At 39.9% G+C, this 27,176-nt stretch overlaps 1 protein-coding gene across 1 annotated transcript in view; it reads right to left on the reverse strand.

The window, feature by feature from the left end:
* Positions 1 to 27,176, reverse strand: part of Ace2 (angiotensin converting enzyme 2) — a 49,795-nt gene that overhangs the window by 8,214 nt on the left and 14,405 nt on the right. Inside the window, exons 3-14 of the mRNA XM_059250698.1 lie at positions 26,217 to 26,310; positions 24,832 to 24,975; positions 21,835 to 21,947; positions 20,495 to 20,600; positions 17,863 to 17,960; positions 13,561 to 13,730; positions 10,541 to 10,767; positions 8,056 to 8,200; positions 6,750 to 6,848; positions 5,457 to 5,579; positions 4,861 to 5,033; positions 3,283 to 3,341 (exon numbers count right to left, since the gene is read on the reverse strand). Of these exons, the coding sequence (XP_059106681.1) occupies positions 3,283 to 3,341; positions 4,861 to 5,033; positions 5,457 to 5,579; positions 6,750 to 6,848; positions 8,056 to 8,200; positions 10,541 to 10,767; positions 13,561 to 13,730; positions 17,863 to 17,960; positions 20,495 to 20,600; positions 21,835 to 21,947; positions 24,832 to 24,975; positions 26,217 to 26,310 (1,551 nt within the window). The remainder of the gene's footprint in view (positions 1 to 3,282; positions 3,342 to 4,860; positions 5,034 to 5,456; positions 5,580 to 6,749; positions 6,849 to 8,055; positions 8,201 to 10,540; positions 10,768 to 13,560; positions 13,731 to 17,862; positions 17,961 to 20,494; positions 20,601 to 21,834; positions 21,948 to 24,831; positions 24,976 to 26,216; positions 26,311 to 27,176) is intronic.

A 27,176-nucleotide genomic window follows, 5' to 3' on the forward strand; every position in this document is an offset into this window, starting at 1 on the left:
GAACCATGGCACCCACCAGTCCTCTCACTTTGGTTTGATATTAATTGAAATAAGAACCCGGAGTATAGGTTTATAGGTGGGAAACAGCCCAAAGCTGTGGGGTTTGTGTGGACTATCTGTATGTTGTAGGCAACTGAATCTAACTTTTACTTTTTTGGTTTTTTTTTTTGTTTCGTTTTTTTTTTTTTTTTTTGGTTTTTCGAGACAGGGTTTCTCTGTGTAGCTTTGTGCCTCTCCTGGAACTCACTTGGTAGCCCAGGCTGGCCTCGAACTCACAGAGATTCGCCTGGCTCTGCCTCCCGAGTGCTGGGATTAAAGGCGTGCACCACCACCGCCCGGCAACTTTTATTGTTTTGATACTAAGTTCGCAGGTACTTGAACCATACACGGTAGTGCACACTGTAATGCCAGCATTAGGGGCATAGAGGCAAGACAATTAGGACTGCAAGGCAAACCTTGGCTATATAGCAAATTCAAGGCCAGCTTGGGCTATGTGGGAATCTCAGAAATAAAAAATAGTTTGTGTGTTTGCACAGCTTTGTAGAAGTGTTTGCATGCACTATTTCCTCCAGTAGCTGGCAGCAGAGATCAAGAAATGACACCGGAATTTAATTTCTCCTTTCCCTGTTAGAAAAAAGCAACACAAGAGCTCACAAAAGGAATTGTTTTCACTTAAGTTTGGTTGTGCCCAGATATGTGCAGGATGGGATTTATTTTTAATAGTAATAATGGTATATTAATGTTGTACCTAGTAATTTTCTGGCTAGTACTTCCATAGTTTAAAACATCTAAAAGGTAAATTCTTAAAATGAGGCCATTACTCCAGCGGATGTCCACCATGAAATGACTTGAGCTGGGCAGATATTCTAGCTCTACTGCACATGGGTACCAAAAGTACATCTCGCTCAGCGATCGGCTTCAGAATGTCACACCATCAAATTTGCATGGAAAGAGAACACGGCCTCAAATGCCCAGACAAGAGAACTGAGAAGTTTCCTGATCTGCCAGGAGTAATTTCAATTTCTAAGGCCAGTGAGGAGCTAATGAAAGTATGATGAAGGTAAATACTCTCTTGGACCCGCAATGTACATTAAGAAAAAGGAATGGGAACGCAGAGTTGAGAAGCAACGGACTTGTGTTTCTATAATTGCTTTCTCATAGCCTGCTCTTTTCTACTGAGAGACAGAAAGGGGAGAGGAGGAGAGGAGGAACTGAGAGGAGCAGAGGGAGGGGAAACTGTATCAGAATATGTTGTATGAGAAAAGAACTATTTTCAATGAAAGGGAAAAAGAATTGCTTTCTTATGTTTTCATTTTTAATGCTTGTGTTATTTATATTTTGGTGTCTTGTTTACGAAAGTTTAGCAAAGTTATTTTTCATGTCTTGGGAAATATTTAACTTCTCAGGAAATGGGGAGGCAGAAACTGAATCTTTGGATCTATACAATGACACAATAATTTTCTGTGGCACATTGGACTGTTTTATCTGATTGTCCCAGGTTGATTTCTAAACCTGCAAAGCTTTCAGGTTTCCAGGACACACCCAAGCTGTTGAGACAACATGTCCTCTCCTCTTTCCTAATCAAAGCTATTACTGAAGGAGACTGTTTGGAAAGAGGAAGGGGAAGAGTGCAGGTGAGGTGGAAAAGACAGTAAATAAAGGGGTGTAGATGTATGAAAATCTCACAATGAAACTCATTTTGTACAATAACTACATACTAATAAAATCATCTGGTTTTAGGCTTGAGCTTCCCAGGGCTGGATCAAGTGAGATGGGTGTGCAGGAGCGAGGAGAGCAATAACTAAAGGTAATATAATAAGAGTTCTATAAAATGTTTTCTTACCCTAAAGTGCATCTCTAAGTCAATGGTTCTCAACGTGGCTACACTTAGAACTGCCTGGAGATTTAAAAATTCTTTACATTTTAAAAATGTATTTATGCCGGGCAGTGGTGGCATTCACCTTTATTCCCTTTATTCCCAGCACTCGGGAAGGCAGAGCCAGGCAGATCTCTGTGAGTTTGAGGCCAGCCTGGTCTACAGAGTGAGATCCAGGACAAACACCAAAACTACACAGAGCAACCCTGTCTCGAAAAAACAAAATAAATAAATAATAAATAATTTAAAAATGTATTTATTTTATGTGTATAAGGGTGTTTTTGCCTGTACCATGTGTGTGCCTGGTGCCTGTGGAGATCAAAATAGGGCACAAGAACTGGGGTTACACATGGTTGTGAGCCTCAATGTGAGTGCAGGGAACCAAATCTGGGTCTTCCACAAAAGCTCTAAGTGCTCTTAACCGTGAAGCCATCACCCTAGCTCCAGATTTAAACTCTTAATGAGGTTGGGTGTGATGGTGTGTGCCTTTAATCTCAGCACTCGGGAGGCTCTCTGGGAGTTCAAGGTCAGCCTTGTCTATATAGTGAGTTCCAGGCCAGCTGTAACCGCACTGTGAGATCCAGTCTCAAACAAAAGAAAACTCTTAATGCCCAAGTCTTGGTGTCACACTCTAGAGCAATTAAACCAGTGTCTCTAGAGGTGGAGCCCATGAACTCATATTTTGAAGACTTCCCACACAGTTCCAATGAGCCAAGTTTGAGAATTGGAGTTTCCCAGTTATTACTATATATGTAAACCAAATAGAGGGCTTACAAAAATGTGGGTTCTGATTAAGCAGGTCTAGGGCTAGGGCTCAAGATGCTACGCTTTTGCCAAGCTTCCAGATTTGAATTAATATTTTTCTGCACATGTAACAACCACACTTTTAATAAAACTAGAATATAGATGATTAAGAAAACAAAACCAAGCCAAAAAAAAAAAAACCTAAGAAAAGAAACAAGCCCTCACGCTGGGGCGGTGGTGACATATGCCTTTAATCTCAGCACTCTGGAGGCAGGGACAGGTGGATCTCTGTGAGTTTGAGGCTAGCCTGGTCTACAGAGTGAGTTCCAGAACAGGCTCCAAAGCTACAGAGAAACCCTGTCTCAAAAAGAAAGAAAGAAAGAAAGAAAGAAAGAAAGAAAGAAAGAAAGAAAGAAAGAAAGAAAGAAAGAAAGAAAGAAAGAGAGAGGGGGAGGGACGGAGGGACGGAGGGAGGAAGGAAAGAAAAAAAGGAAGGAAAGAAGGAAAGGGGAGGGAGGGAGGGAGTCAGCTGGAGGCCAGACCTGGGGCTTATAGTTTTAAGAGAACTATGTGGCCTCTCTTCATTCAGACCACACTGAAATGGGGTTTCAAGGGAAGAGAATGTTCTAAAGAGAAATGGAATCACCGTTCAGAATACTCACTGCATTTTTTCCAAGAGCTGATTTTAAGCTTATCCTCACTTTAATGCTCTGGTCGGCATCTGAGTAAAGAGAAATTTCAGACAGCTGGTTTAGATGACAGACTGACCACATATTTATTTTTTTCCCCTTCCCAAGATTACACTAAGGTGGCAGAGCAGTAGAATTTTTTTAAGGTACAGACATAGCTTTTGCAGAATGAGAAATGAGAAACTGGTAACTGCTTTCTGAGAGAACCGTAAGTCACTGCTTGATGTGTATGTGCACAGAAGGGATTACAGGCCAAAAAGTGAGAAAATCCAAGAGAAATTCTGGCATTCCAATACAGCAGAGGTGGGAAGAGAATGGAAATGGTATTGAGGTTGTGGTTAAAGCCACTTTGGGGATGGCATGGTTCTGCACACCATCATCACTTACTTAGCCAGTTAGAACTTGTTCTCCAACAGAACAAGATAGAAATCTAGAAAGAAGATGTGGAACCCGGGAAAAGAGAGATTCAACCCAGAAGAAATCAACCTAGAGGTGGTTCTGAAGGACGATTATGGTCCATATTAAGATAGGAGTACGTAAGACTCCGAGTGGAAGTTTCCAGGGAGGGATACGGAGGCTGAAAAGAATAGATACATTGGACTAGTTGGTAATAAATAAATACTGTTTGATGGTAGATTAGGCATGCCCCAAACTGGGGTGAGTTCTGTGTGAGAAACTCTGATACAAACAAGCCACTTAAAGAATACAGCATAGTATGTTATTTGGCTGTGTAGGGGGCCAGACATAAATATTGATAACTGCTTTACTAAAAATCATATTAAACCTTTCCTGAGTCAGTGAAAAAATGCCAATGGGCGAGTATGTAGGAGAGGGGTTCTACAACTGACCGATAGTAAGACAGCAGTATAAACCAAGTTACAGAGCTAGGAAAGTGACTGCCAGCAACACAGGGTCTAACTGTGATATGAACGCCAGTGTTTGCCTCAGAAGAGTGTCCTGGTTAGCTTGGTTGGTTGGTTTGTTTTGTCAACTTGGCACAGCTAGAGTTATCTGGGAAGATGAACCTTAATTGAAAAAGATGTCTTCATCTGGTTGGCCTGTGGGGCATTTTTGTGACTAACAATTGATGTGTGAAGTCTCAGCACATTGTGGGCAATGCCACCCCTGGGCAGGTGGTCGTAGGAAAAAATCAAGCTGAGCAAACCATGGAGAGCAAGCTAGTAAGCAGCGTTCCTCCATGGCCTCTCTTCAGTTCCAGCCTCCAGATTACTACCTTGAGTTTCTGATGATGGACTATAAGCTGTGCGCTGAAATAAACCCTTTCCTCTCCAAGTTGCTTTTGGTCCTGGTCCTTATCACAGCCACAGGAAGCAGAGTAGGACAAAGAACAACGTTCAAGGGCAGTAGGAGAGTGCTATGTTCTTATTGTGCCCGTGAGAGTAATAAGAACACTTAACAGAGTTTGTGACACAGTCTGACGAAGAGGGAACCTATTCAGCTGTGTCACAGCCCCTGCAAGGCTACAGTTAAAGACACTAAGAGAAGCAAACAAGGGACAATGCACAATGCATGTGCAGTCAGTGAACTCACATGGACTCCAGTCAGTGTTCCACCCCACAAGAGAATTCTTGTTCTGTTCTTTCAGCCAGGCAAACAATGGCTCAAAGTAATTGAGCAGTGGTCTTACATCCATATTCCTTGCTCCTACCACATTTTCCAATGCTAGGGTCCAGGGTTCTGAGTTTCCAAGACGCAGCATATTGCTACATGAAAAAAGGCAGAATGCGGGTCGTTTTGAGCGTTCCAGATGGGCCTACCTTGGCATCTATAGTCTATACTTCTTTTCTTGGAACTGGTTAAATTTTCTTTAGATGGATTAGAAAAATAAGACATATTATCAGATGGATTCAAGGCTCAAGCTCTCTTTCCTTCCAATTGTTCAAAAGAGAGCCCTGTGGTTATCACATAGAGACAAGAGGTAACCTATCCTTGCATCTCATGATCTAGATTTCCTGTCTCATTCCAAATTAAACATGGTTGGGTGTTTGGAGAAATTCTGAAGTCCCAATTTTTCTTTTTTGAGGAATAGAGGTTGGAGGAGGCAAATAAATTAAATTAAATCAGAGGCATGGAAATTAATAGTATGGGGTGCTAAGAAACGTTCAACATTTTGAGGCATTTCTTACAGCAACTTCTGCCCAGCTTCAGTGGAATTTGAGATGTCACATTTGTGCAGTGGGCCATCATGTTTAGCTGCTTTACAAAGGGCTTCTTGAAACTGGAATTGATAAATGGTCCTTGTGTAATATCTGTACAAGTGACAAAGAAACAAACAAAAAGTATGTTTTATTGCTGTGGTAGAGTCACAGAAGTGGGTATGTATTTAAATTCCTGTCCCAAGTGATCCCAGAGGTATTCTCTAAAAGTCTTTCTGTAGCAGAGATCCAACACAAACTCTTCTGATGCACCACATGCTATTTGTATTGCATATATTTAATGATAGAGCAGCGTTGCCTCTCTGTCACAAGTTAGTCACATTTGAAATGCTGTCACAGAGTTTTAGCCCTTTCCTATAAAATGGTGTCAAGCTGGTTCTTATGCCAGGAAAGTAAAATTCACATTTTTACAAATACAGAAAGTGAGGCCAACACACGCCTGCATCCGAGCATTCAGGAAGGAGGATTATGAAGTTGAAGGCCAGCCTGGGACATGTAGTTAAGTCTCTGTCTAAAACAAAGACAAAATAAACAACAACAATAATAAAATACTTTTTCGATGCATAGTAAACTCTACTGGTGATAAGAAGATGAACTAAAAGTATTTTTTGGTTAGTTTTTTGTCAACTTGACATAAGCTGGAGTCATCTGAAAAGAAGGAACTTCAATTGAAAAAAATGCTTCCAACAGATTGGTCTCTAACCCAAAAAAGCTCTAAGGAACATTTTTTGGATTTTTTTTTTGGATTAATGATTGATGTGGGAGGGCCCAGCCTATTGGAGGAGATACCACCCATGGGCAGGTGGTCCTGTGAGATACAAGAAGTCGAGCTAAGCCAGCCATGAAGAGCAAGCCAGTAAGCAATGTTCTTCATGGTCTCTGCTTCAGTTCCTGCCTCCAGGTTCCTGCCCTGCTTGAGTTCCTGCCTTGACTTCCTTCCATGATGGATCGTGATTAGAGTAAAGCCAAATCAACCCTTTCCTCCCCAAGTTGCTTTTGGTTATAGTGTTTATCCCAGCAATAAAAAGCAAAATAGGACAATCCTCAACTATGGGGAAAGATCTCATATAAGCCAATTTAAAACAATAAAACATGTTGCATTAAATTGAATTGAAACTGATCATCTACACTAAGCTTGCGGTAGGAGGTAGATAGAAAAGGCTTGTAATTATCACTTCATTGAGCCCCATTTATGCTTTTGTTATTAGCCACAGCTATCCCTTAAACTCCAGATGATAAACAGAGAGGAGAAAACTCATTTACCGGATGAATGAGTAATCATTAGAAACGTGGAACAGAGCTGCAGGGTCACAGTATGTTTCGTCATGAGGCAGAGGCTCCACCACACCAACGATCTCTCGCCTTGGAAAGAAAAGGGAAGCACACATTTGCTGGGAGTAGACCATCATGAGACAGGAACTCCGAGCTCACCTAGAGCACTTTCACCTGGCAATAGTATTTATATCGGAACTGGTTGTCAGTTGAAATAAAAAAAAACATTGTAAAAACCAGAAAGCAAAGCCTCTTGTGTGTTTGCCTTATGTTGCCTTCATTCAACCAAAATGCATCGTTGGAAAATAGCTATCTCCTTAAAACATTAAGTTTAAAAAGGTCCATAAAGTCCATTGTATGGCTGTAAGTGTGCAGTGAAAACCCTATCAATTCCTCTCAGACACCGCACCTTCTGATCTCCTGTCAGAACTTTGTAAAACTGAAGCCTTTTTCTTCAAGCTAATTCCAATGGGTCCTCTTCTATGAAACTTGGCATCCACTTTGCAATGCAGTCAACCCCTTAAGCTCCCTTAGCTTCTGTGTCTTCTTTTAGTAATGCTTTGTTCTCTTGCCTTTTACTGGCATTTATTAGTTATATAAAATAACGGTTCTCGTGACATCTCCTACATGTATGTAATATAATTTGATCATCTTCAATCCCTTTTTGTCATGTCCTGCTCTTTCTCACTCTTCCCTTTTCTCCACCTCTGAAGCCTCCTGTTTTCATGCATTATCTGTTGTTTTCTTTAATCCTTTGCCATTTCTCTCTGTGTGCTGTGGTTTTTCACCTGTAAACTCGGTACCACCGAGACACGAGCACTGAGAGAATGAGGCTAGGTCTCAGTTATCTTTGTAGTTCTTGTGAGAAATACTGCGCAGAACGCTAAGGAGAGATTTCATTTCTGATTGGCAAATGACCACATGAGCAATCAATACATGGATGGATTACTTTGAAGGTCTGACTCCAGGTTGGTTTAAAATAAATTAGCAGGGATTCAAAAGTTAGCCCAGTAGGAAAAAAAGGTAGACAAGACATATAGGCTTTATTTTTAGACATTGTTTAAAAGGAACATAGTTTTGTGATTTATTATTGCAATTTTTGTAGGCAACTACGGTTCTTTGTGGACAGCTTCACTTGTACACAAACATTAGAAACTCCCCTGATGAATTTACATCTTTTCCTTTTTTTTTTCTTTTTGGTTTCTCAAGACATGGTTTCTCTATATAGTTCTGGCTGTCCTGCTCTATAACTAGCCCATGAGGAAACATTTCGTTGATTGCAAATTCATTGACTTACTTCATCTCCCACCACTTTTGCATCCATTGTTCTTTGGGAATTTCACCCGTAAACACCATCCACCTCCACTTCTCTAACATGTAAGTAAATGGTAGCGTTCCAACAATTGTCAGTGCTTGCTTGAGTAGGAAGTTTATTTCTGTTTCTGAAAGTCAAACGGAAAAGGCCAAATAGTAAGGTGGGAGATGAAAGCAGAAGTTTTGTAAGAGAACTTTCCTAATCTCGAGTTACTATTCCTCCTCAAGATAACCTTACTACAGGATGAATAGCTGAGAAATATTGGCAGTGGACATTAATAATGTGTATCTATTTTTCTTCTTAGGTGATAGATCTAAAATAGAATAAAGCCTTGGAATAGAACAAGTAAGTAACAATCCACAAGTTCACTAATCCTTACTTTTTTACTACTTTTAATTGCCTTCCTTAAATATCCCCTTATCGGAGTTGAGTAGGGCAATTTCATCTATTTTCCCAGTCATAGTGTTTATTCTTGAGAGCTTCATGTAGGCGGTGACTGTTAATGTCTCACTGAACACTGTGTACAGCAGTCTAGTGTCTGCTCTGTAATGCTCTCTGTGAGTCCTTAGTAAATAAGCAAACATTAAACAGATGTGGTGAATCCTTGGAAACTAGGGTGGGGAGATTTTTCAAAAAACATTCTTCTTTTGCACACAGGTTGGCTATATGAAGGACAATAATGTTTTGTGCATTTCAGAAAGAGGTCTATGAGTGGTAGAGTGCTTGCCTAACATGTGTGAGGCCCTCAGTTCCATTTCCAGCACTAAAAAAGAAAAAAAGAAAAAGAAGCCAGAAAAAAAGATTCTTCAAAGTTTCACTATCAGTTAATGATGTTTGTAGAGATAGGTATGTTTGCTGTAGTGTAAACATCACATGGTATATACATGTATCTTAACATCATGTTACTCCATTAGCATGTACAACAGTTATGTGTTTATATATTAGCTAAAAATAAATTTAAGCCAAAAAATTTAAATGAACATCTCTAGAGGGTATCTTCCACTGGATAATCAAAAGTACAATGTACTTTAAATGGACTGGTTTCTTCCTTAGCAAGAATATTAAATGCTTTTATATGTTATGTGAATTCATTAGCCTAAAGAGGAAGTAGGGCTGGCCTCCAGCACACCACAGAAGATTGCTCAAATGTAAGTGCAGAGGTATTATCTACTCTGTGCATCACTATATGTTTAGGGGAAAAAATGCCTCAAACATGGTATGTGCTCAACCAATTTGTTTAGAAAAATAAAGAGGCAGGGCACAGTGACTCATGCCTACAATCCATGAACTTGAGAAGCTGAGGTAGAAGGGCTGTTGTGAGTTTCAGGACATCCCTGGCTACAGAGTAAGGCCTTGTCTCCAAACAACAAAGTATACACACACCCCAAAAAGAAAACAAGGTCAAGCTGAAGGAAAGGAGGAAAAGATGAAGGAATCTATTTGTTTAACATCATTCATAAATCAAGGCCAGAGCCGAGGAAAGGAGGATTTTTTCCAAGCTAGTGCTTTCATTGTGTGACATCATAAGAAACATACTGGCCAGGCACATGCCTTTAATCCCAGCACTCAGGAGGCAGAGGCAGGTGGATCTCTGTGAGTTCAAGGCCAGTCTGGTCTACAAAGCGAGTTCCAGGACAGGCACCAAAGCTATACAGACAAACCCTGTCTCAAAACAAAACAACAACAACAACAAAAAGAAACATACTGATTTCATCATCTTTGGCTATTCTCAAGGCAAATGTGAAAAAACATGAAATAAATCATGGTCTGTTGATTAGCATGAATCAATCATATTTTGAAATTAGGAAGCAGGTATGTTTACCATAAACTGCCTTTCCCATGTTACTTTCTTCATTAAAAAGCACCACTAATGAACTATAAACTACTGTATGTGGGTTTATAATGACTATTTCAGAATAACCTGTTCCCACTCTAACATTCTTGGGAGTTGTTTGTTTTTAACCTAAAATGACAGCCAAGTGTTTAAAAGCAGATACTGATTAGCTTCATGACCTTGGACAAAACATTTAAGTTCTTCAGACCATTTCAGCATCTTCAAAAAGTCCACAAGCTTCTATTAGATCTTTTTTTTTTTTTAGACAGGTTTTCTCTCTGTAGTTGTGGCTGTCCTGGAAGTCACTGTGCAGACCAGGCTGGCCTCGAACTCACAGAGATCGCCTGCCTCTGTCTCTCAAGTACTGGGATTAAAGGCATGTGACTGCCTGGCTTATTAGATCATTCTTAGAGTCCCAAGATCATTCATTCAGTTATCTCACTTAACTCCTTGTTTAAATATATAAAACCACAAGTTGGTATACTAAAAACAAACTTTTTAACAGTAGCAAGACCCATATACATTTTTTTTCACCTAGGTGGCATAAAGCAAAACAAGTATTTTCCCATAGGTGATAATAAATACCTCTCCTCATATCAGATTACCCCCAAAACAAGCCAAAGGAGAATGTACCACTATCTTCATGAAAATCGGACGGCAGAAGACCGATGGATTTCAGATGCTCGGGTGTAGCTGCAGAAAGTGACATGATTTCCCCAACAGCTTCATGGAACCCTTCATTGGCTCCATTTCTTAGCAGGAAAGGTTGTATGGCATATGCCATGTCGTATTGGATGTGTCCCATCTCATGGTGTGCTGTCAGGAAGTTGTCCATTGTGACCTTTGTACACATCTTAATTCTGCATAAAAATGGGCAAGATTAAAATGAATCTTAGTTTCCTTTAATCACTGTAGCGGAGTTTTGTGGGGGTTGGGCGACATGAAGATTTAGTCATCATTGAATTTTTACTATTTGCCCCTTATGAACCAGTTACTCAATATAAAGTGAGGGGTATCCTAAATCCTATTCTCATGCTTATACACTAATAGAAAGGGTGATAAGCGGAGCTCTCTGCTACATAATTCTGAAGTGAGTAGTGTGTAAGTGATTGATAAAAGTGGCCTAGTGCACAACAATAAGTGAATACAGGCACAGTCTTCTAGAAGCACCATGTATAGCTAGGACTGAAAAGGGGCTAGACATTTAGACCTGCATATCATTACAATGTAAATCATGAAAGTAGACATGATGGCCCAAGAAGCAGGAGCAGGGTAGCAAGAAAGAGGACCAAAGACAAAGCTGTAGGAGGTCTGAGTACCTAAGATTTCGGAAAGCACAGACTCAAGGTGCATAGAGAAAGTGCTAATAGAGACATCAGAGAAGTCTGGAAGACCATCACCACACAGAAGGCAATGAGAAATGATGTTTAAAGACAACAGGTAAATGTTGTCTGTGCTGTGACCCAGTGAGAACAGAACTGCATTTGGCAAATATGCAGTGGTCCTTCTCCATTTGACATGCATATGCTCATTCAGATAGGAGTGGGTGTTATATTTTAAAAGATTTTCAAATGGATTTTCCTAACAATCTCTTTGTGTGACCCTTGCATACTGGTAAATACTCGTTAGGGACTCCCCACTGTTCAGAATAAGATCAACCTGCTATATCCACCCTAATATGACCACAACTTGCTTTCCTAACTTATTTATCTTGATTCTTTTTTTCAACAGTTATAATTGCTATTATATATTTACTATCTATATTTTGAACTAGGGAACTTATGAATATACTCTTATTTTTTAGCCTCACTGGAGGATTTGGACTGATCCGCTACAGCCCGATCGATGCCTGTTTTTATAAAGCTTAATTGGCACATATCCCCACTCATTTGTTTATGGATTATCTATGGCTGTTTTCATGCTACAATTACAGAGTTGTGTTAGCATTCAGGCATCTGTACTGGCCTGCCCTTAGGGTCCTGACAGGATGTATCCTCAGCTGCAGCCACTAAGGGCACCCCCTGTGCGCATTTGCTACATTTCCTTATAAAAGGTGGGCCTTGCCCACCTTCCATCTCTTTCTCTTCCTTTGCTTTCGTCCTCAGGGACCAGTCTCTGGCCCCTTCTTTGCCCCTTCTCTCCATTCCCCTCAATAAACCTGTCATGTGGGTCCTGTTGTATGGTGTGACTCCTTCCCACCATTTTAAAAATACAACAAGTTGTCTATTGCAACAGGGGTTTTCTTTCGGGCGGGGGTGTTGAGACAGGGTTTCTCTGTGTAACAGCTCTGGCTGTCTTGGAACTCACTCTGTAGACTAGACTGGCCTCGAACTCACAGAGATCTTTTTGCCTCTGCCTCCTGAGTGCTGGGATTAAAGGCTTAAAAGTGTATGCCATCACACCCAGCTGCAACAGAGGTTTTCAAAGCCCACTCCTTACTATCTTTATAGGAAAAGACTACTGGCCTCTACTCTAATGGGTGTTGGTGGGACCAGACCTCATTCCTCAAGTAGATCTACTATCCCTCAGATGCCTGAGTGATATCTATCAAAAACTGATTTCACTTCTTTGACCAAGTGGGATGTGCCTCAAAGAGAGTCTTTCTTAATACTTTGGAGCAATCTACAACCCATAGCTGACTAACACAGGGTAGATATAAAGGCCAGCCCCTTGCCTCAAGGTGTGACCAATCCTGATTCAAATCAGACTTCAGAATGATTCATGAGATCAGGCTGGACCCAGGTCTCCATCACAGATTGCATCCTTATCTGCTTTGCCTATCTGAACCTGTTCCATCACTTGACTTTTCCTGAGAGGTCTCCCCTTATATAAATTGCCAGGTCAAGCCAGGGAATGAAGCCAAGACACAAACTTGCAACCTGGGCATTAGTGTTCTGTTTCATAGATAAGGAAACTGAAAGCCAAGATTACTTGGCTCAAGGTTGCCTGATCATTAAGTGACACACCTTGGATTCCACAGCCTATGCTCATTCTGCCCCATCACCGACTCCCAGACTGTCCTCAACAGTTTTTTGTTCTAGTCTAAACTTGCTGACTTCAGCATCAACACCAGGTCCTGCCTCTCTGCACCTGATTCCTCTGTTCTTCCAACCTGCTGTCCTCCCAGGTGTCTACCCAACCTCTTCTTGCACTTCAAGCTCCATTCCTAAGCCACCCACAGAACCCCTGTCTGACCCGATCTCCTAGTCCAGGAGTTGCCATTCTCCAATCCCAATTCCTAGCAAAGTATTCCCTGTCTCTCTTACAGCATGTACCATTTTCTCCCTTTTATTCCAATTTGTTATTCACTCGTCCTGTCTCACAAGAGTGAGGGACAGAGGGGAAGATCAATGTGTGAGTCATATGTTCATCTGTCATAGTTCTCAACACCAAATCTTTCCTAACATGGGTGCCACCAACCCTGTGACCGTGATACGCTAATGAACATGCAAATTTTCAGGTAAGGTATGGTCTCTAAAAGTGCCATTCAGGACCTGTGAACCTTCTTCTTTTCCCAGGTGAGACAAATGTACTCTTGTGGACTCCCAGCTTTAGTTTGCAGATTCTTAAATCACATGCTCAAAGAAGCATATGGAATCCTGTCTTTATTGTTTCCCATTTAGTATCTGCACTACAAGAATCAGCCCAATTACCTGAAGTCTCCTTTCCCCAGGTCCCAAGCTGTGGGGTGGCAGACCACTTTCCGGTCATCTCCTGGATCAACCAGCATGGAGTTTTCCCAGAATCCTTGAGTCATATGAGGAAGGCCAACAGAAACAAAGAACTTCTCTGCCTCTTTAAATATCCTTTCTGCATCCCAGCCCTGAGGAAGAAAAAAAGAAGAACAATATTGAATTCCTGTACTATAATAGAAATTCTTCCTATTGGACATGTATGTTGGCATAACTTTTCCAACAGACAGCTGGGCTTTTGGATGTTTATCATCGGCCTCCACAGTGCTGCCTCTAGGGAATTCACCTAGGAAATGATCAAAACTTGTGTCAAAGAGTTACATTGAGTATGATTTTGTATAAGCAAAGAGGAAGGAGTCATCAGAATGAGTAAGCAATGAGACTTTTGTAGAATGGAAATTGTGCAGCCACAAAACTATATACAGAGAAATCATATGGACATTATAAAGCAGAATGAAATAAGTGAAAAAATAAAAGAAATCATTTAGTTGGTATCAACCTTAATGAAGAAAAAGATACATGAAACTATTAACAAATTGAATTATCTATGAGGTGCTTTTTTGTTTTCTTTTGTTTTGTCCTTATTCTTGGGTTTTGGTTCGTGGACTCTCCCCTCCCCTAGTGCTGTGAAACAATCCAAGGGCTTTACATATATGTTAGACAAATAGTCTACCTTCAAGCTACATTCCTGATCATTTTTCTTTATATTCCAATACAAACAAAAAATAACGATCCATTTGCCATAGACTATTTAACTCAAGGCAACAGTCATTGATTGAACTCCTTTAGGGGTCAAGACATGTTAGGCTCAGTGAAAGAAATGAACAATATAGTAGACATGAAGGCATAGGCATTTGGAACCAAAAAGCCAGATGTGGCCTAGAAGCCAATGAGTATTTGAGCTTCACTATAGCGTCTGAATGCCCCAAATGTTTTGAAACTCTACAGAGACAGCCATAGGCATGTACCACCTGACAAATTCTTTCACACCAATGTCTCAGGAGACAACCAAGTCTGCTGAGACAATGAAGCCCACATCAGGCAAACAAAGGATGATTATTTAATGCATGGTGCCATGAATCATTTCTAGTAACAGAAAATTTATTCTGATCTTGAATATCAGTCATGTTTAGTGTTTCTCTTATGTCAACCCTAGCAGTAAGAAATAGAATATGAATGTATATTATTATCATACTCATTATTAATATTACTGACTCTTAAAGGCTTAATGTCAAAAATTGGTACTAATTAGTATGTCAGTCTTTTAATTTGAATTCATAGTTCACTGATACACAAGAACAGAAATGTAACACATGGGTATAATGTGTGTTTTCATTATATATATATATATGTGTGTGTGTTTATGTGTGTGTGTGTTGTCTAATGTTCAAATTAGAATAGACATATTTGTTTTCTCATTTACCATTTATTTATGGAGAAAATATTCAATTTATTTCTTCAGGCTCATCAAAACTATGCAGTATGTCATCATTATCTACAGTCACTGTACTGTGCAACAGCACATCTAAATTATTACTGTTAACTGATGATAACTTAGTCTGACTCCTTCCTCTTCCTACATGTTTCAGTATCTGGTGACCTCCCTTCACCTTCTCAACTTCCATGAGATCAACTTCAGCACTCCCACATATGAGTGAGCTCATATGTACTTGTCTTTGTACATCTGGCTTATTTCACTTAACATAACAACCTCCAGTTCCATCCGTGCTCTCATAAATGACAGGAATTCATTCTTTTATGGCTGAAAAGCATTCCACTGTGTGCAGGTGTCATATTTTCTTTATCTATTCATCTCCATACAGACATTGAGTTTGTTCCCTTTTCTTGAGCATAATGAATAGCATTACAATAAACACAGGAGTATTGTTGTCACTTTAACATACTCATTTCTTTTCCTTTGGATATATACTCAGGAATGAAGTGGCTGGATTATATGGCAGTTGTATTTTGAAGTGGCTGTCTGTTTCTTCTAATGATTGTATCATGTTACATTTCCAAGTCAGTGTGGAAGGGTTCTCTTTACTTCACATCCTCACCAGCACTCAGTAGTTGTTTTTTGTGTTTTGGTTTTTTGTTGTTGTTCATTTCATTTTGGTTTTTTTCTTTTTTAAATAGCCATTTTTACTGGAGGAAAGTCATCATACATTTTGGTTTTGGATTGCATTTTCATGATTGTTAATGGCATTGAGCATTTTTATAGAACAATTAACTATTTATATACTTTCTTTCAAGGAATATCTATTGAGGAACAATGCCCATGCCTTAGTCAGGTTATATGGAGTTTTGCTATTGTGTTCCTTGTACATTCTAGACATTAACTCTCATCACATGTACATGTTTTAAATACTTTCTTGTGTTCTAAATATTGTTTTCTCTTGTTTCCTTTGCTGTGCAGAAGCTTTTTACTTTTGTGTTTGTCTACATTAGCTTTTGATTCCTGTGCTTTGGGGGTCTTGCTCAGAAATTCTTTACCTATTCCAATGTCTGTAATCATTTCCCCTGTTTCATAGTCTCGAATGCTCTTTCACCCATTTGGGTTGATTTTTGGAACTGGTAAGAGACAGAGTTCCTATTTGGTTCTTCTCCATGTGGACATCTAATTTTCACAGCATTGAATAATTATTGAATAGACTGTCCTCACTCTAATGTATGTTCTTAGCACCTTTGTTAAATATTGGTTGGGTACAAATGTGTGAGTTTGCTTCTAGACTTTCTATTCTGTTCTAGTGGTCCACATGTCTATTTTTTTTTTTTGAGACAGAGTTTCTCTGTGTAGCTTTACACCTTTCCTGGAACTCACTTGGTAGCTCAGGCTGGCCTCGAACTCACAGAGATCTGCCTGGCTCTGCCTCCTGAGTGCTGGGATTAAAGGTGTGTGCCACCACCGCCCAGCTGTCTATTTTCATGTTTTGAAGTCAGAGACTGTAATGCCTCTTGCTTTGCTCTTTGTGTTCAAGTTTGTTTTGGTTCTTAGGGGCAGGAGCTTGCTATGGCATATACATTTCAAGACTGTTTTTAAATATGATATTCTGAAGCTGAATGAACAAAACAGCACAAACTGGTAAGTATAGTCAATATTTCTTGAATGGCAAGTGAATAAAAAAAACAGAAGTGGACAGGAAACTTTAGCAGTTTTGAATTGAGTAAGGAATTGCCTCCAACTATCTTTGTGTCATCAGGTGAATCGTTCCTCTAAGTATGTTGTGTCTCTTTTTTTTTTTTTCAGAGCTGAGGACCGAACCCAGGGCCTTGAGCTTGCTAGGCAAGCACTCTACCACTGAGCTAAATCCCCAAACCCTCTGTTGTGTCTCTTACAGCATGGAGCGCTCATGGTGGCTCTTCTGACACTTTTGAGAGTTAACATTGGAAAAGCAGCAACTGTGTAGTCAGTTTAGAAGGCAGCTATGCTCACCACTGTACAATACACATGAAGCCTCTTGGGAAAGGAGAAGGGTTGATATCGTGATGGCCATCTGCTGTGACTCAATGACAACATGGATCTAGAACAGCTGCACAAGTTGAGGGCTTGAAGCTTTGGGGTTTTATTCTGCCATGAACTCTCCCCAGGAGTATGTTACATATGTGAAGGTCATCATTGCATTACGACTTACAGCTGTAAAGGGATTTTAAGGCAAATATTCATCAAGTGTACATAGTTAATTATTGTGTGACCATCTGAGGCCATTTTAGAGGCAAATGGAAATGTGTTCATTCATTCTAATAAGAAATGTAGAACTTAATTAAATTAAAAAATCCATCTGAAATTCTAATATAACGTCATTGATGGAAGAGAACACAATTTAAATAATTATGCCAAGATGGTAGAAAGGGGGTGGTTTAAAGGATTATTGTAATATTTCAACAGCAATGACTTTTAATATCCAAAATAAGATGTTCCTGTTCATTAGTATTCATAGAGATTACAGACTGATTACTTAGCAACAATTAACTTTGAAAAGTGTGATGCCAACCAGCTAATAAATCCATATCTTATTGCTTAAAGAAAAAAAACAGGTCATCTCAATTTTGATTGCCTCTCAACAAGATAAATAGAGGTTCTGTTATTGAAGGTACTTGAGATCATTCACATTATAAACTACTTTTTCACAAAAATACATAGGAAATAAATTTAACTTAGCTTGGATCTTTATCAACATGATTTCACATACAAGATCAGAACAGAAAGATGCAGAAATGAAAAATGCCCTTGAAACTTCATGTTTTAAGACTTCTTTTTCCTACCTGCTTCACCATTGCATCAGTAACATCTATGTTTGGTTTCTGTCCAAAGGGAACTGTCAAGGGGTACAGATTTGTCCAAAATCTACCCCACATGTCACCTGTTTACAAAAAGAATACATTAATATTTGACAAAAGCAACAGAAATACAGATCCAATCTTTCACAGTGCATGAGGTTGGCTGGGCAAGGAAGCCACTCAGTATTTCTAAACAGTCTAGATTCTGCATTCCCTTTTCACTACTCCTGTTTCTCCTTTTGGTCCTTCTCTTATATTAACTTTGCAACATTTTCTTTATCACCTGTAACATACTAAGTATACATGAGATTATGTGGTTAGGCAAAGCTTGTTAGGGGATCTTCACTGCTTCTCCTGTTATGAATTATTACTGGAAGACACAATTAAAACTGGACATGGTGGTGCAAGCCAGTAAGCTCAGGACTTGGGAGTCTAAGAGAGGAGGATTTCAAGTTCAAGGTCAGCCTGGGTTGCACAGCAAGTTCCAGTCCAGTCAGGACTACATGGTGAGATCCTTTCTCAAAAAAAGCAGAACAAAATAAAACATATGGAACATCATAGCTACTACACATTAGGTTTATAAAAAGCCACCATGTACTCAACAAAATACTGCTTATAAAACTGTTAGTAATGCCTAGTACACATTCAAAAAAGGATCGGGTAAGATCATGATTCAAAAGGTTCTATTAACTAAAACTGATACCTAAGTTTTACTTTTAATACCATAATAGCACACTTAACTAGGTAACTGAGCATCTCCAACAGGGTGAAGTTAGATTCAAGGCCAGAGATCATAAAAAAGAAGATGGATCCAGAAAAAGATGCACTGTAATAGCAAGCGACCAGAACCCTGGCACTAAAAATATGGGGCAACACAATTACATGAAGAGTACTCCAGTGAACTCATTTATTAATAAATAATAATTATGTGTGTGTGTGTGTGCTTGTGTGTGATGTGCACGAGCATGGGCATGCATATACCACAGCCCACCTGTGGACAATTGTCAGAGGACAATTTCAGTAGTTGATCCTCTCCTTCTATCATGAGTTCTGCAGATCAAACCCACATCAACAGGTTTGCATTGTAAACACTTTTACCTGCCATGCCATCTTGCCAGCCCTGGTGGATTTTTTTTTTAAAGATTGAATTAAGTAGAGATAAAAGTGAACTCCTATACTTAAATGTATAAGTACTTACCACAAAAATGAAATCCAGTGCATAGTAAAAGACCAAAAGTGACCCAAGAAGCAGCGTGATATGACTTCTAAAACAGGTAAGACCTTCAGCTGCTGATAAAATAATAGTGTCTAGACCCCTTCACATTATGATTCATAACAATAGCAAAATTACTGTTATGAAGTAACAATGAAAATAATTTTTATGGTTGCGGGTCACCACAACATGAGGAGCTGTATTAAAGGTTCACAGCGTTAAGAAGGTTGAGAACCACTGCTATAGAGGAAAGCCATGCATGGTACTATTTTCACCTCCGTGTTAGTTAAACTTCGTCTGGAATAGCTGTTCAGTTCTGAGTACGGCAACTGAAGAGGGTGACAGATAAAGTACTACCAAATGGAAAGAACTAGAGTACTGGGATCTAAGGAATGGTTAAATATCTGTGTAATATATTGAACTTGAAGAAAGGAAAACAGTACATACATGATAATAACTATAATCATCACTAAACTGTGGTGAAGATAGAATTGTGTGCCAGGTAGTAGTATGTTTTATATGATAGTTGTTCACATATGTCTAGAAGGTCATCTTGTAAGATAAGAATTGGCACATTTTGAGTCATGTTATGCATGGAAATAGAGTAATGAACAGAAGGCACTAGAGAAGAGCTGGTTCGGATCAATATAAAACAAAACTTTCATATAGTTGGTACCAAGCAACATCCACTTGGAAGGAAGAATGAACCTACCTTGGTAGGAAGAAAGAGCTCACCACACCAGACGGGTTTAAGCAAACACTAAATTACTGACTAACACCTGCCAGGGACATCATAGAGAAGATTTCTATGTTGTGTTAGAGTTAAAGATTCCCAAAGTTCGTTTATTCACATTCTCTCCTGCTGGTAGAATCTATCTATGGAGAATATTAAGTATGCATGGCAGGAAATTTTCAGGTATTTCTATTTTACTTGGTCTTGGCAGCTGGGGTATAGGAGGATGGCCGATCTCGTTCGTTAATTACACATATGTGATTCCAAATAGAGTATTTTCACCATGATTTATTGGCCCAGTCTTGCAGGAACTCGTGAAGCTTTCCCTTAGGCAGTATCTTCATCTGGAAACATCTCTCTCCTGCCGTCTTCAGCCCACGGAGCTGTCTCCCTCTGACCACACAATACTGGAATCCCACGCTTAGTCAACCGACTAGGAGAATCGACTTTAGAGACTGGATTCGTCTTAAACAGAATAGATTAGCTAGAGAATGGTTTTAAATGGACTCTCTGCTGAAATTCTGCTTTTTAAAAAATGTTTCTGTAATGACAGTAACGTTCTTTACAAACATCCTCAAAGGCTTTAGATTGAGCCTCCCTCCAAAAGACAGCTTTAGTCGTGGAAATAATTAAAAGGACAAACAGCACAAAGAACCCCTGTAGTTCCTTACCAAGTAAATGAGCAGGGAGGCATCCAGTAGGATTGATGTAGGAAGGGTAAGTATCCATCAACTTCGTTCTCACATAGGCATGAAGATGTTCATATAACGGTTTAATCTGCAAAGCCCAGGAAGAAAGTTTAAGATCAAAACTACCCAACTTCAGTTTCCAATGCCCAACTCTAGAAATAAGAGCTTCTTCGTACAGGACAGTTTCTTCTCTTCTCAAATATTCTGCAGAGTTTGAGAGCATTCCTTCTTCACAGATACTGACTCTGACTAGCCCCGCTGAATAAATCAACATGAGCACTTGGAGGATTGCAAGGCCCCAGAGGAAAGCTGATGCCAAAAAAGTCATTTTAAGATGCTTTTAAGATGCTACTGACTTCTTTTGTCCTAGGACTTGAGAGAGAGAGAGAGAGAGAGAGAGAGAGAGAGAGAGAGATTGGAGGGAGGGAGGGAGGGAGGGAGGGAGGGAGGGAGGAAGGAAGGAAGGAAGGAAGGAAGGAAGGAAGGAAGGAAGGAGGGAAAAAAAAGAGAAGAAAAAACTTCCTTAGTCAAAGACTGAGGAATTAATAGCCCCAAGAGTTCCAAGGAAGGAAGCAAAGTCTCTGGTCTTTCTGCTAACAAAAAAGGAAAACTAGACTGACTGACTGCGGGAAGCTCACATCACAAAGACCTTTCCTTCTTACAGCCTTTCCATTGGTAGTTACCGGTCAGTGAGTAAAGGAGAGGAAAGCACTGTAGCTCTGGTTGTTTGCAGAGCTGCTCAGAGTTTTCCTAAAAATATTCTCCAAGGGCTGAGGATGTAGCTCAGTTAGTAGAGTGCTTGACTAGAATGCACCAAAGGTCTGAGTTCAATCCCCAGCCCTGCATTAATTGGACATGGTGTTGCACAGCTGTAATTCCAACTCAGGAGGTGAAGGCAGAAGGGATCAGGAGTTCAAGGTCATGCTAAGCTTCACTGAAAGTTAGAGGCCAGCCTGGGATGTGTGAAACCCTGTCTCAAAAAAGAAATCTTTACAAACTCTAATATGCTATAATTCTGTGAGAGCTGGGAATGGCCAATTGGAATGTTAAAAACAATAGCCCTCATTCGGCATGGTGGCACATGCATTTAATCCCAGCATTTGGGAGGCAGAAGCAGGTGGATCTCTGTAAGTTCGAGGCCAGCCTGATCTACATAGTGAGTTCAAGGAGAGCCAGGGCTACACAGTGAGTGTTGGGACAACTAGGGATATGTAGAGAGACCCTGTCTCAAAAAAACAAAATAAAACAAGACTAAAAACAATAGCTTTTGGCTATTGGCTGTTGTGGTCCCTGCTTGTTTATTGCCCTGCAGTTCTTGTTACCTCTTGGAAGATTCGTTCCACATCTTCAATCAACTGGTTGCGGTTATAGTTGTAGCCTTCTGCTCCCTCTGCTTCATAATCCCCTCGCCAGTAATCTCCATAATCTTTATAATCTGTTTTTTTTAAGAGAAAGAGGGGAGTATTAAGAAAATAAAAACAGGGAAATGCAGTTTACATAGATTAGTTATGATGGGAGTCTAAAAAATACATTATCACATTTTTGTTGCCCTTCTACATGTCAACTCAAAAGAATACAAATGAAAGACAAGACTTGATAATTAAGTTAAGCAGTTGTTCCTCAGGAGTTTAAATAGATTGTCTGGTTTAATAAACACAGAAACCATTCAATATTGTGACCATTCTAAAGCCCATTGTGCTGATTTACAACCTGCGCTTTTTAAATATATTCTATTAATTCCTTGAAAATTTCACATGATGTATTTTATCATATCCACCCCCTACTCCTTTCCCTAACTTATCCCAGATCCAAGGCTCAGAAGCCACTTCAGAAGAATGGGCAGAAGTACATTGTATGAGCCAGAGGTCAGGGAGAACCCAAGTGAAATCATGACTTCTGTACCTGACAGGGCTTTGAACTCATGAACTCATGGCAGCTGTGGTTGTCTGCACAGACCTGTATAACCTCTGGCTTTTTGGAAATAACATTTAGTGTGTATTTTTCAGGTCATACAACATGATGTTATGATACATATGTAGTAAAATGCTTATTATAGGGACACAAATTAACATCTCACATAGCTACCCATTTTTTGCCTTGACAAGAGCAAAGATAATGTGTTCATTTAGGAAAAATCCTGAATACCATAGGCTATTTTTCACTGTAGTCCTTATACAGGTGATCTTTAGCCTTATTTGTCCTGTTAGTTCTAAAGCTCTCTTTCCCCCTCAAAATGGCAGTGCTGGTGACATTGTCCTAAACAGAAGGATTTAGCCAGGTGAACAGGACTGTTACCAGGTAAACAAGCCTTTAATCTTCCAGGAACCCCCTCTTAGCCTTCCCCCAAACGTCAACCACCTTGGGCAAGTGCCCCTGCTTCCCAGTCGGTCTCCACAGTCTGTATCAGCTCAGATCCCCACACTGCTGACAGTCAGGTAAGATCTCTTCCACCACTTTGCTCTTCTCTCTGCTCACAAGCCTAGAGATGGCCTTGGCAGTTTGATCCCCAATAAACCTTTCTTTCTACCCATTGAGTGGTCCTATTCAGTTGTCTCTCCATGTTGTTGTTTATACTATCTATAAACTATAGTTTATACTATACTATACTTAGAATCCTTTGGCCTATATATTCCCATTTCCTCCCATCACTCTAGTAATGATAATTTTATTATTTTTTCTTTGTTTGTTTGTTTGCTTTTTCAAGACAGGGTTTCTCTGTGTAGTCTTGGCTGTCCTGGAATTTGCTCTGTAGACCAGGCTGGCCTCGAACTCACAGATATCCACCTGCTCTGCCTCCTGAGTGCTAGGATTAAAGGCATGCGCCACCACGGCCCAGGGACAATTTTATTATTTTTCTATTTAGTCAGTTGGTCCTTTAACTTAAAGATTCTATATTTAAGTCAGATCATGTAGTATTTTTCTTCCTGTTGTACTTATCTCACTTAGCATACTGCCATCCAGGCCCATCCATATTATGGCCAATGGCAACATTTTTAATGGCTAAATAACATTCTATTACATATTATATAGCTTTTATTATATATATATATACATACATACATATTCTATGGTTTATTTATCCATTTGTCTGTTAATGGACACCTGATTTGCTTCCCCATTGTGGCTATTGTTAATAATGTTGTGATGAATGTAGGTATCTGAGGATATGCCCAGAAAAAGGATTAGCAGATCATTAGTTCTATCTGAAAGTTCTCTAGGAACTGTGGAGGCCCACAAAGGTTTCCTAGTGAGATCTGAGCTTGCTTTATCCAGCAGGGCTGCATTAGAGGATTGCTTGACCATGTGCATGGTTTCTAGGTGATTGGAAGGGTCTACACTTGGCTGTGCTAGGGGGAGGTCTTTTGCCCCACCCCTTGGCATTTCTATAAATGGAAGAGACAGGAAGGGCCGGTGGATAAGGATCCAGGCCCTCCCAAGGCTATCCTGTGTTTCTATCTGTTTCTCTACTCTCTATCCTTCTATCTAAATCTCTTATCTCTCATTCCTCAAGAGTACCCTGGGGTAAAATGTGGGAGCTGGTCTCCCAGCTGGCCTCCCACAAGGAACCACCAGACCATTTTCCATAATAGATGCATCAATCTACATCCCACCAATCACCAGTGCTTAGAGCAGTAAAAAATAACTTGTCCAAAGTCACATAGCTGGCAAGGGGCAGAAATTTACTAATTGTCAAACCCTTGGTCCCTATGCTCTGCACCACTATCTTTAAAATGTGCAAATGATCCCTAAGTTTTTAATCATACTTTGGTTGAGGACCTTATATTTCCAGATGCCACCCACTTCATCTCAGACATTATTACAGTGGTCCTATGTTTGTCTGCAAATTATATGTATACATAGCACCCTGACTGCTGTAGACACACAAATAAACTTTGAGAATGACCTATGACCAAATGAGGGTTTTGGTAAGTGGATGTTGTCTTTGTCTCTCATCCTATCTGAATAATAGTATCTTCATTCAGTGGCAGCATTCCCTTAGATGCCCTTTGGGGCCTTAGACCTCCATGAATAATTAATAATTCCTCCATCAATAATTAATAATTCATAAGTCCTAGATAATTCATTTGAGATCCCATAGTTGAATCTCATCCATAAGCTCTTTGAACAATAGAGTTCTGGTGTACCTTTTTTAATGTCCCACTGGCTCCTTGAGACAGGTAACCTGAACCTTTAAGCAAATTATTGTTAATTTAGGGGTATGTAAGTATTACAGGGCAAGCTTGGTGATAAATGAGAAATAGTCCTCTAACACCCTCCCTGTGGAAAGCATAAGGACCTAGACGAAGCAGCGAACTTACTATTTGCTCTTGCCATCTCGTTTTTCAGGACCACATACTCTTCATATAATGGCCTCAGCTGCTTGCCAACCTCAGCCCTCCAGCCTTCCCAAGCCCAGAGCCTCTCGTTGTAGTCTGTGCTTGTTGCCATTATGACGTCCAAACCTGTGGCCCCCAAGGCAAAGAAACGTGAATGTGAAGTACTTGTATTTATAATACAAATCATTTGTATTTGCATATGTAGAGACTTTAGAGAATTAAAAGGTTGGCAGACATCCAGGTCATTAAACAAAATGTCATGGTTAGGATCTTTGTACTTGTTATTAGATCCAAATGCATCTGCTAAGGGAAAAAAAAAGCACTGAAGTGATTTAATTACTGACTTAATTAAATTACTTGAATGTAATAGAATTTACAATGCATTTTTTCAAGTTAAAAGTATATCTATGAAGGGCTGTAGCTATGGCTCAGAGAACAAACATGAGGCCCTGAGTCTAAATCCCCAGAACCCATGCAAAAATACAAAGTGTTGAAGGAGAGTGGGGAGGGTCTATGGAAGGGCTTAAAGGGAAGAAAGAGAAAGAAGAAATGTTGTAATTAAATTACAGTCTCAAAAACAAACACAGCAAGCTAGGCATGGCCAGGCATGCAACTGCAATCCCAGAGCTGTGAGGGACAGAGACAGAGATGTCTGGGGCTTGCTGACTGCCAGTTTGGCTCCAGGCTTGGTGGGAGAGCTTGTCTCATGGGAATAAGGCAGAGAGTAACCAAGCAGGGCACCCAACATCTTCCTCTGACCTCAAAAAGTACATGGGCATACACATCTGCACACACACATGCACAAATAACACACATACGTACACACATTCACACGTACACACAATGGAAATAAGAACAAATCTTTTCGAAAGGAGAATCTGTGAACGGAAACACTTTGGAATGATATATCTTTAGGTTGTCCATCTGCAAAACACGGTGTCATTGTCAAAGGTCTACCTCAGGCTGGGGAAATGACTCAGTCCAGAAAGTGTTTGTTGTACAAGGGATGAGGGCCTGAGTTCAGTTTCCAGAACTCACATTAAAAGCCAGGGGTGGTGGTATACACTTGTAATTCCAGCCCTGAGGAAACAGAGACCTAAAAATTCTTTGGACTTCCTGATGAACCATAATATCCACTTGGTGCATTCCCATCCCGTGAGAGACCCTGTCTCAAAGAAAACTGTTAATGGTTCCTGAGGAATCACAATTGAGGCTGTACTCTGACCTCCACACCCATGTGCACTTGCATATACATGTGTACTTGCACATACATAAACATACATCACACATTAGAAAACTCTATCTCATTTATAAAATTTGAAAGAAAATAAAATTTTTATATCTACTACTGAAAACAAATAACCTACCTGGTTCCAGTAATAAGCATTCTTGTGGATTCTTTGGCTTGCAAACTTTTCCAGTACTGTAAATGGTGCTCATAGCATTCAGAATTGTGTTCAACTGCAAATTAAACATAACAACTAGTGGTAGGCATGGAAAATGTACTATATAGGGTGGTAGCATAAAGACGTCCTTTTGGTCATAGAATTGTTTTTCCCTTTTACTTAAAATAGATTATTTTCTCATACAATGTATCTTGACTCTAGTTTCTCCTCCCTCCACTCCTCCCAGTTCCACCTCTCCTCCCTTCCATATCCTCTCCCTTTGTGTCTCTCACTAGAAAAGAATAGGTTTCTAAGAGATAACAACCAAACATGAGGAAAATAAAATATAACACAATGAAGCAGAAATTGTTATATCAAAGTTGGACAAGGCAACCAAACAAGAGGAAAAGAGTCCCAAGAGCAAGCACAAGAGTCAGAGACCCACTCATTCTCACAGTCACAAGTCCCACTAAAATACTAAGCTAAAAGCTATAATATATGCACAGAGGACCTAGTGAAGACCTGTGTTGACCCTGTGTTTGCTGCTTCAGTCTCTGTGACCTCATGAGCTCACATGATCATGAGATTTTTAAATGCCTCAAAATATAGCAATTCTTTGCCAAGTATGTTCCTATGTATAGAGAACAAATAGCTTAGGTAATTGCCTGTGCTATTAATTAGCACAGAATCTTGAGATTTATCACAGGATAAATACATATAGATTAACTAAAATAAACATGTCACCCCAAACTCCCAGGCACATTTCTCACATTTGCATGGAGATTGTGCTTCAGTTTCTTTTAGCATTTACTAAGCCTCCACTATGTCCTACATTCTGATAATTCTGAACTAAACAAGTCTCTGACCTTCAAAGTCCCCCATGTCATGGGATAATAAGACAGTCACGAAATGGATCACAATATAAGAGAGGGGCAGGTACTG

This window comes from Peromyscus eremicus, chromosome X, assembly GCF_949786415.1.
Source record: "Peromyscus eremicus chromosome X, PerEre_H2_v1, whole genome shotgun sequence".
NCBI lineage: Eukaryota > Metazoa > Chordata > Mammalia > Rodentia > Cricetidae > Peromyscus > Peromyscus eremicus.